The sequence below is a fragment of the Trichechus manatus genome, unplaced genomic scaffold (assembly GCF_000243295.1).
Source record: "Trichechus manatus latirostris isolate Lorelei unplaced genomic scaffold, TriManLat1.0 scaffold00058, whole genome shotgun sequence".
NCBI classification, from domain to species: Eukaryota; Metazoa; Chordata; class Mammalia; order Sirenia; family Trichechidae; genus Trichechus; species Trichechus manatus.
Window position 1 is genome coordinate 15,882,440 of NW_004443994.1, and position 10,980 is coordinate 15,893,419.

Consider the following 10,980-nt stretch of genomic DNA (forward strand, 5'->3'; position numbering starts at 1 on the left):
ACAGAGCCTAACCAAAAAAACTAAACTTGTTGCCGTTGAGTCAATTCCGACTCACAGCGTCCCTATAGGACAGAAAAGAGTCAATTCCGACTCACAGCGTCCCTATAGGACAGAAAAGAACCACCCCATAGTGTTTCCAAGGAGCATCTGGTGGATTCAAACTGCAGACTTTTTGGTTAGCAGCTGAGCTCTTAACCACTGTGCCACGAGGGGTCCTTTAGGAGCCTAGTAGGCCTCAATAAACCTTGCAGCTTGGGCTGTTGCTGTCTTGGAGTACTAGTCTGAAACAGCAACCAGGGAAGACCTGTGAGAAAGACCTGGTGGAGTGAGAGAGGCCCAGCTGTTTGAGCCGTCCCAGCTGATCTCAGCCCCCAACTGACTGGTTAGCTGGATGCAGCCCACGCATGAGACAAGGCTTGACTAGCAGGAAAACCACAAGTCAACCCACAGAATCCTAACAATAATATATCATTAATGTTTTGAGGTTTAGGTGGTTTGCTGTGCAGCAACAAATAATGGAAACAGAGGCTAGTATATGTAGCTCACTCTTCCTTTTTTTTTTTTTTTTTTTTTTTAGTATTTTCAGAAAATCTGAGGTCAGAGTTGGAAGTGATCTAAAGAGATCATTTTATGTCTTCCTAGTTCAAGGGTTTATGAGGTTAACTGGAAAGTCACCAATCACGATTTCTCACTGTCAATTTTGAAGTTCATTTGGTTTTAACTGGAAAATACTTTACCTAGTTTATATGAAAAGAAATACCACAAAGCTAAATTTAGATATTATTCTAATATAACTTAACACTGAATTATAAATTTGACAGTTTGAGGGTTAAATAACCTTCAGAATTTTTTCCTGGGAAACCAAGAGCATTTGCAAAAATAGGCATAGAGATTTTTTTTTTTCCCTGAAAGGTACTCAGTAAAGTAAAGGAGAACTGTGTGATCAAATTATTCCCAAAGCTTTAATTACAGTGAGATGCTAAGGGAGTGTTCAATTTCCTTGATTTCATTTACTAATCCACAAAGAGAAGCATAAGGAGAGTACGCCTCAATTCTTATTCACATACTTCAAAATAGGGTTCATTTGCTTCTATTTATGTGTTTTCATATATTTATAACCCCTACAGCAAAAAAAAAAAAATACATACACACACACACACACATATAAACCCATCGCCACTGAGTCGATTCCAACTCATAGTGACCCTATAGGACAGAGTAGAACTGCCCCATAGGGTTTTCAAGGTTAGCAGTCAAGTGCTTAACCACTGTGCCACCAAGGTGCTCTCTCGCTCTCTCTGTCTATATATATATCTGTATATATGTATGTATAAGCCATATACAGCCATAAACCCATTTCCATCGAGAATTTTGAGTATATAGCTGTTTTCCTGTATCTACCTACTCATCAAAATTCTGCAGGCATTTCATGTGACTGCTTTAGTCTGAAAAACTCCAGCATTTCTTTTATAAAGTTTTCCCAAGGTGTCTCTAGTGAAGCTGGGAAGAAATATATTTGTATATAGGTTCAAATATAACGGCAAAACTTGACTGTAAAGCCTACAGTTACAGCAGGAGTTATATTCAGAGTTGCCATAGCAACCACCCACCCACACACCAACACACCCACACACCCACCCACACACCCACACCCACACCCACACACACACACACACACCCACACACACACACACACACACACAAAGGGGTGGTCGGCAAAGAGAGAAAAAGCAGTTAGCAGAGAAAAGAATCTATTGTTAACAAGACAGAGGTACTCATCAAAGTAATCACAAGCAGGAATCCTGACTGTTGGTCAGAACCACTGTTTAATGAAAGACTTCTGAGTGTTAGAGTGTTTCTTAAATGTTTTTCCTCTAAAGAAGTCTACCATCTGCACCCTTGGCTTTAACTTTCATAGGATGCTGAGATTACGGAGGAAGGAATCCAGCTCACCATGCACATGTTAGGGCTAATATGATGTCATATTTTCTCTCTTTGGAACATTTGGAATCATTGTAGCCAATCACATTTCTGATTCTCTGGGTCTGAGCAAGTCACTTCACTTCCTAAGTTTTCTCATCTGTAAAATGGGTATAACAGCAGTTGGCACCTACTTCAAAGAGTTGTTATGAAGATTAAATTAATACAATTAATTATTTAATTATCAATAATTAATAATAAAATAAATTTAATAATGCATAAGAATTAATTATTAAGTAGAATTAAATAAATTAGTAAAGTGGAGCGCTTACTGCCTGCTGCTCAGTAAATGCTCAGTACATGTTTGCTAACAGTAGTAGCGGTAGTAATACAGTGACATCTGTGAGAGCCAGAACTCGATGGGACTGCCTTGTTTTTCTGGTTCTTCCAGTTTTCTGCCTTTGATAGGGTACAGCCTTACCACTTTTCTACTGCCCATTTTAGTCGAAAATATTTGAGTTTTTCTTCTTTGACAGGTTTCCACCTTACACACATTCTGGCTTTTGTAGGTTTTACTGTAACAGCATCTCCAAGTCTTTAGTATAGAGTAGGAGTCCCTGGGTGGTGCAAATAGTTAACATACTTGACTGCTAACTGAAAAGTTGGCAGACCAAGTCCACCTAGAAGAACTTCAGAAGAAAGTCCTGGAAATCTACTTCTGAAAAATTAGTCATTGAAAACCATATGGAGCACAGTTCTACTCTGACACACATGGGTTCATCATGAGTCCGAGTTGACGCAGTGACATTTGGTTAGAACAGTATGGCTTATTATGCAGAAACTGCTAATACAAATGTTTGCAGGTGGCTAACAGACTAGGTGTATGCCAAAGGTGTTAAGATTCTTCCACTGCATAAAAGGAGATGCCTTCCTTTGTAACAATGCCTTTGAAAACAGTACTCGGGCAGAATAAAAGCGCCATTCACTGCGACTGCCAAACCTTGGTTATACAGGAAAAGCTATCATCTACTCATGCTAAGTATTCATGTAACAAGTCTTTGGGGCAGAAAGTAATCTGGAATTTGTGTCAGGTCATTGGCTTGATCAGGTACATATACGCAGATATATTTCCATGCATATCCAGATACAAACATAAACATCAGACTTAGATGTGATGACAATCAATGTTAAGTATTTTGAGACTTCTGATTCGCTCAAGTTTTAAATCTTAATTTTAAGGCTGAGTGTTTCATATTCTGGTCGAGGTGAAGCATGTAGTCTAGCAACTTAGTGAATAGGAAAAAATTTAAAAAAAATTCCCTATCTGGCCTAAGGGTACCTTAGAATACAAAGAAGAAAGCAAAACTGATGGGCTAAAGAAATCAAGGAAAATTAGAGGAACGGAGTTGGGGAGCATAGTAAGAAGGTTAAGAAGGAGCTGTGACAGATAAATTTTACAAAAGTTCAGACAGTGGAAGAGGAAATGATTAGGAAGGCATTTGATCCTTAACTCTATAAACATTTTCCTGACGAAATTTTTAGAAGCCCAGACAATAAGCAACAGTGTTACTTAGCTTAGGAACTTTACAAACGTTAAAGTGCATACTCTTTTGTCTTCTGCTATTATTCTGCCATTGTAAATGTTATCTAAAATGGAATATTTCTCCTCCTAAACTCTCCTTCTCTTTTGGTAATCTTTATTTCCAATCTCAAGTAGAGATGTCACAGGACATTGCTGTATTTTTTCTTTGCTTTTAGTGACAACCTGATATTATTGCATTGGAAATATTTCCATTATCAAATAGTTCTTTGAGGGTAAAAAAAATCCTGAATTTTTCCAAGTATTAGAAATGATCAAATTTGATTTCAAGTTGACTCTGAGTTTTTACAAATCTCTTGCCAATTAGCTGAAATCAGAACAAAGTAGCTATTGGTACCTTTGGAAAAGAGAACCCAAAAAGCCATTTAAAGTCTCTGTACTTCCTACTGGAGCTTATAGATAAACCTGCAGGGCATACTTTTGGAATCCAATTCCATAGTTGCAAGGCAGGATCCTGGGATTGGAGAAAAAGGCTGATTACAAATGTTGGGGTCAAGGGCTACCGGCCAAGTCTGGCTTTCTATCCCTCACATCAGTAATGGCGTCAGCTGTGACCACTCCACCTCAAGGTTCTACGACAGCTGCACTTCGAGCCTGGCTCTTGCCACTAAAATTAAGACAAATACTCAGGAATATAGGAAAAATGTAATTTAGAAGGCCATTTTGGATCGTTCTATGAGAATGGAATTAAATTACATTTCTAAATTATAGTCTTCCTTATATTCTTGGGAGTTGCTGGGTGGCACTTAACTACTAAACAAAAAATTGGCAGGTCAAACCCACCCAGAGGTGCCCTGAGGAAAGGCCTGGCGTTCCACTTCTAAGAGGTCCAGTCTTGAAAACTGTATGAGTGCAGTTCTACTCTACAACATATTGGGTCGCCATGAGTGGGAACTGATTCCATGACAACTGGTTTGGATTTATTGGCTGAAAAAATTATGACAATGTAGTTACCAATAATAAAAGAGCCTTCTAGAAAAAAGACTGGCCCCTGTTCCACCCCATCAGGGCATATTAGAGCTTGAGTAGGCCATTAAGAAAAACAAACAAACCCATTGCCATCAAGTCGATTCTAATTCAAAGCGATTCTATAGGACAGAGTAGAGTGGGTAATTCTCTTAATTGTGCTATTACAAGTTCATGGGGAACGCTACAGGACAAATTTGTTTCCATTTAATCCTCTTTAATATAAAGACAAACACAGTATCAAATGGAAATGCTAATGGCTATATTTTCTAATACAACCAACTACCCACACATAGTCTCATGAGAGTCAAATGCCTTAATTTTATTCACAGTATAGTTATTATTAAAAATAAATTAAATGGCCTACAGAAAGCTGTTAATGTACTATAAGAGACTGTCATGATGGTAGGGAAAAATCATTGCTACATGTGAAGAAGTAACAAAAACACAGAACAAGACAATTTTATAATCCTGACTTACTGCCAGATACATAGCTGCATAGATGCTGAGAGCTGCTTCTTTGGATGGAAATGTTTTCCTTGCTCTCATGATGAGATCTGGGTTGCCAGTACAGGCCTCTTCACCACTGATGAACTGTGTATACTGCTGGCATCCAAGTGCTGTATAGTTGGGCTTACACAGGGCAAGAAAATGTGGAGCCAGATTTCCTGTAACTACTTGTCCGGCATTGACAAAGATATCTGTAGCAAATAGTCCAAACGTATAAATTCCTGAGGAAGAAAACAAATAATTTTAACTCTTTATTTTTTGTATTTCAGTTTACCATAAACAACATGGAAATATTTTAGAAATGATAAAATATTCCCTACATACATACATGCATACATATGGTGGCTTCTATTTCACTCCTCCCCAGCTCCTTCCTTAGCTTTCTGGAGCAGTGGGAGTGTTAAATTATTTAACATATTGAGCTGTCTACCACTGGCTACATTTTTATGCATGGCAGGTTTATAACACAATATAAAAGAAGAAAATATATTCTAATACTGTGTTTGGGAAAAGCATTTGTAACATGGAAACACATTTCCTGAGAGCGAACATTCTACTAATAACGTTCTACTATAACATTCTACTAATGTTAGCAGTTTTTATTTCTTCCCTATTTTTGAAAATATTTTTTTCTAGGTAACACAAAGCAAAGCAGCTGTCCCCTTTTGATTTGTGCCTCTTAAGTCCATCCAGACTGATATTAACTCTGCTGGAGGTGCTAATTAGCTGTAAAATCCAAGGCTATCAGTTCTCATGTAAATATGGAAAATCTGAAGTGAACCAGAATATTTCAGATCACTCCCTACATTGCCTTCAGAAACATATTTCTAAAAGTTACATAATAGTAATTCAGTCTCACCTTATCTTTTTTTAAGGATTGGCCACCTTCACATAATTTATCAAATTTAGAGCAATTCTGAAAACAATAAGGCAATCAAAATTACAAAATTTCAATTATTTTACAGTATTAAAATGTATTTGGTTTGGTTACCTTAAGGTATAAAATTAAGAACATTTTCTTTTCTCCTTTGTAAAGAACTTGCCAATTTATTCAAATACGGGAATACTGAGAACATTTTCTATATTTAACATGTCATTGGTCATTATCACTAAAATTATTTTCCTACTTCGGTAGGCAAAATAAATTTTTTTGGCATCATTTTCAATTAAACTTACAGACAATAACCTTCAAGGATATGGTACCAATGTAAAGAAATTCATTTTCTTATAATTTTGTGAAATGAAATCCATCAGGACCTTTTAAAACTAAACCAAAATGATACTTCCCAAAACAGGCAATTCAATAAAATATAATTCTATTATAAAAATGAGATATTTTTCTTCTTAGCCAGATGTTTCTGGATAGGTTTCTTCCTAAGCCTTTACATCATTATTGACTGTTGTATAGGAAATCATCAGCAAAGTTGTGAAGGATCAGATAAGTTTCCAGTATTAATTACATGGCCATCCTTGCAAATTTTCAGAATATTATGTAAGATTTTAAAACGTTCCCGCACCCAAAACTCTATGTCTACCCAAATGGCCATAAAACAGACATTAGTTCTACCTTTATCTAAAAATTCTGAAAGGAAACAATAAAAAGCCCATTCTTTACATCTTTACCAGCATTCCATGAGTCATACAAGTAAATGTTATCAAAAGCAGAAATTCGGGAGAGTCAGAGAAATGTAAGAGAAGTGAGCTCATTAAAATATCAATGTACACAACCTCTCTTTCCAAAATATCATGGTCAAACACAGGAACCTAAATTACAAGTCTTCATTTTCACTCCTTTGAAATCTAGGCTAAGATGTACTCATTGTGTTTAACTAAGTCGTTCTTTTCATCTGGTGTAATAGGTTTTCCTGTTTAAAATAGAGCGAAATATCTGAAAAGGATACTGAAATGTCTCTTGATACTCGTAAATTTCCCAAATGTGCTTTAGAATTAAAATGTCAGCGCATCAGGCTCAAGGCCAATATTTTAGGTGACTACAAAGATAATAAATTAAAGTGAGATCCCATGAGTGTATCCACTCTGCTGACCTCAAGAATAAAATCCCCATGAAAAGTGATGCTCTATTATGCAGTAATGTTTTGCTTACAAGCTTCCATTTTATTTTAACAAACTAGAAACACCCAAACCATGATTTTAAAAAGGGTTATTGTTATTTTGTTGTGTGCCATTGGGTCAGTTCCAACTCACAGCAACCTTATAGGATAGAGCAGAACTGCCCCACAGGGTTTCCAAGGAGTGGCTGGTGGATTCGAACTGCTGACTTTCGGTTAGTAGCCAACCTCTTAACCACTGTGCCACCAGGGCTGCTCTTCCCCCCAAAAAGGGTATAAGAAATAAATCAAGCACTCCTGAATGTTTTACAGAATCATATAAGTAAGAAACATGCAGCAACTTAAAAGCACATTTTGTTTTGTGCCATAAATTTTTTAGAAGAAATATGAACGCAAATGCAGAAAAATATTTTAAATAGACATAATTTGTTTAACAGAATTTAGGAAAGCTTCAGTTTAATAACATACCATTCGTTCTTAGTATATTAATGTTTATTTTATAGTTAAATGACTTTAGTGCAAAGAGAAGGAGCCCTGGTAGCACAGTGGTTAACTGCCTGGCTGCTAACTGGAAGGTCGGCAGTTCGAAGCCACCAGCCGCTGTGTGGGAGAAAGATGTGGCAGTCTGCTTCCATGAAGATCACAGCCTTGGAAATCTTATGGGGCAGTTCTACTCTGTCTTATACAGTTGCTATAAGTCGGAATCAATTTGAGGGCAATGGGTGAGTGCAAAGAGAAATGAGTCAAGGACATAGTATTGGTACATGTGAAAAAATGACTTAAGTTTCATATAAAAGTTATCTTTTCAAACAGGATAGATAAGGGCTTTGGAGACATATAACTTGATGGTCTTATCTTTGGATGAGAAAACCTTTAAGCTTCAGAGAGATCTAAACATATGATGACATTTAGTTAGTCTTTAACGGGTTTACATATAGATTAGGTGATCTATGGATAGTATCTCCATGATCCTCGTCTTGATTCTATCAATATGAGAAACATACCGAAGGCTCACAATACTCGTAATGTGTTTCTTAGATGCTGATGAGAATTCATCTCAAATGTTATTTATAATGTACGAATATACTTATTTGTATCTGATAAATTCAGGAACACAAATTTATATTAAATTTTCTTGTGTCAGTTTGAAAAAAACTGTCTTGGTCAAGTTTCTTTTGAATTGAGATGATTTCCAATAATTCAGCAATGGCCAATATTTATTAGTGCTGGAATATGAGTTTGAAAGTTGAAGTATCAGTGACTCTTGTCCTCCAATAAAATCACCAATACATTTTTTTGTCAACATAAAAAACAGCTCAGAAGCAGTGCATGGAGTTCTATATATGGCTATTTTCAATCGCATTTCTTCTATTTGCCAAGCTATTTTTCTTGTCCTTCATGATGTTCAACATCTTACCTGGAATTATCATTTTCCCCTAAAGCATTGCTTCTGAAATTTCATAAACACAGTAAGTACTTTCTTTTAATTATGGCAATTTTTAGTTTTTAAAAGAATATTAAATATCCAAGTGCAGTGATCTTTTTTCCTTAAAATAATGTGGAAATGACATCCTTAGTGTGGTGTTACAGTATCAAAGAGGAAGTAGTATGTAATGCTTATTTTTGAAACCAAATTGAACCATTTCAAAGGAAAGGAAATCTAATATTGGCATATACTTAAAACACTGGTCATTATAAAGGTTAGCTTATACATAAACATTTTTTCAACAATAATAACAATTTAATGAACACATACCAAGAAATCGGACCGTTCGGCGCACCAGTGGATTTATATAGCAACAGTCTCCAGTTAAAATAGTTTTTTCCTGGTTTTCAAAATCTCTTGTGGCTAGTTGTAGGCAAAACACAGCAGTTTCTCCAACTATTATCTTGCAAGAAAATATAAGATTAAAGAATATTAGACTTTAACCAGGATAAATGTAGAATTTTTTATTTTTTAAAAATGCAAAAAAAAAGCTCTTTTGAATGCCAGCTATCTCAATGTACAGCCAAGTCATATTTACTTAATCAGACCTTTTTATTATAACCATGTTCCTATGTATATGACCCATATATCTGTCAATTCAAAGACTATTGATAAATTATGAATAAAATAGACTACAACATTTTTGCTTTCTAAAAGTTTCCACTGAAAAATAAGATCTACAAAAAGCGCTCTGATTGCTTTAAGGAAGTATTCACTTCTTTTTGATATGTAATTGAATTCAATGTTTTATTTTTGAAGTGACTGTGTCTTGTTTCAATTTGACTCTGTCATAGAAATCAAAACAGATTCTCTATGCAAATATTTTTAGAAGGATCTAGCATAGACTTACTAATTTTAAATTATATTAATACTTTTATAATAAGAAAAAATTCAATTCACAAGTGTTTGCCCTTGAGACTATCTTTTGCCAATATCTCATTATTCCATTCTGAGGCATTATTAAGAACTACAATCATTAATACATTCTTTATACTTTAATAAGCATGTCATTTTATCTTCATAAAAAGTATATGACACAGGGATTATTATCATAGTTGTTTTACAAATGAAGAAACCAAAACTTGGAACCCAACTGAATTTTTCAAGGCCACAGAGCTAGTAAGGAAAAGAACTAGGAGCTGGTACAGATTCTTTGCTCTACTATGCTGACTTATTAAAGGAACTGGCTACCTTCCATTGTTATATGTACCAATTGAAATGGTTTTCACATGTTTTCAAAATTACCCAGCAAAGTATTATCATTCCATTTTACAGATGAGAAAATGGAGGCATACTGAGGTGTCTTAGTTATCTAGTGCTGCCATAACAGAAATACCACAGGTGGATGGCTTTAACAAACAGAAATTCATTCTCTCACAATCTAGGAGGCTAGAAGTAGGAATTCAAGCCATCAGCTCCAGGGGAAGGCTTTCTCCCTCTGTTGGTTCTAGGAGAAAGTCCTTGTCATCAATCTTCCCCTGGTCTAGGAGGTTTTTTTTGGCACAGGGTCCCCAAGTCCAAAGGACCTACTCCACTAGGGGTTATTCTTTCTTGGCGGTGTGAGGTCTCTCTCCTCTACTTGATTCTCTCTTTTATATCTCAAAAGAGATTGACTCAAGATACAATCTAATCTTGTAGATTGAGGCCTGCCTCATTAGCATAACTGTCTCTAATCCTGCTTCATTAACATCATAGAGTTTAGGATTTACGACACGAAGTATAATCACATTAGATCACAAAATGGTGGACAACCACACAATACTGGGAATCATGGCCTAGCCAAGGTGACAAACATTTTGGTGGGACACAATTCAATCCATAACAGGAGGTAAAACATCTGCTCCTCATCATGCCGGTCAGAAGCCAAGCAGACATTTCTGACTCAATCTGAGATCTTCTGACTCCGTTTAATACCATGAGCAACTGCACTAGAAATAAGATTAACATTAGGGCCAATGGTACATCTCCTAATTCCCATTAAACCAAAAAAAAAAAAAAAAAAACCAAATCTGTTGCTGTTGATTCAATTCCAACTCATAGAAACCCTATAGTCTGGTGCTGGTGCAGTGGTTAAAGAGTGGTTAAAGAGCTTGACTGCTAACCAAAAGGTCAGCAATTCAAATCCACCAGCTGTTCCTTGGGAACCCTATGAGGCAGTTCTACTCTGTTCTATAGGGTGACTCTGTGTCGGAATTCTCATTATTTAGTTTTTAATATTTCTTGTCAAGGCTAATCAACATGCTATACAGCAAGTCCCTCAAATTCCTAGGGAAATTTTTGGGGGTCTCCATGAAAAGTAATATCTGTGATTACAAAATATTCAAAACAGCAAGTGGGAGGTTGAGAAGACGTTCACAGGAAAATAGGTGTTTGGTTTATGCTTAGCCAATGTGAGCAATCAATTATGAGGCATCGCTTAATGTTCATCT

At 36.1% G+C, this 10,980-nt stretch overlaps 1 protein-coding gene across 1 annotated transcript in view; it reads right to left on the minus strand.

Annotated features, from left to right (window-relative positions):
- The window catches only part of PLPPR5 (phospholipid phosphatase related 5), a gene marked incomplete at its 5' end in the record, with an annotated part of 83,354 nt that extends 74,400 nt beyond the window's left edge, over positions 1-8,954 (minus strand). Inside the window, 2 exons of the mRNA XM_023733351.1 lie at positions 4,967-5,217; positions 8,822-8,954. Of these exons, the coding sequence (XP_023589119.1) occupies positions 4,967-5,217; positions 8,822-8,954 (384 nt within the window). The remainder of the gene's footprint in view (positions 1-4,966; positions 5,218-8,821) is intronic.
- Positions 8,955-10,980: the final 2,026 nt, after the last annotated feature.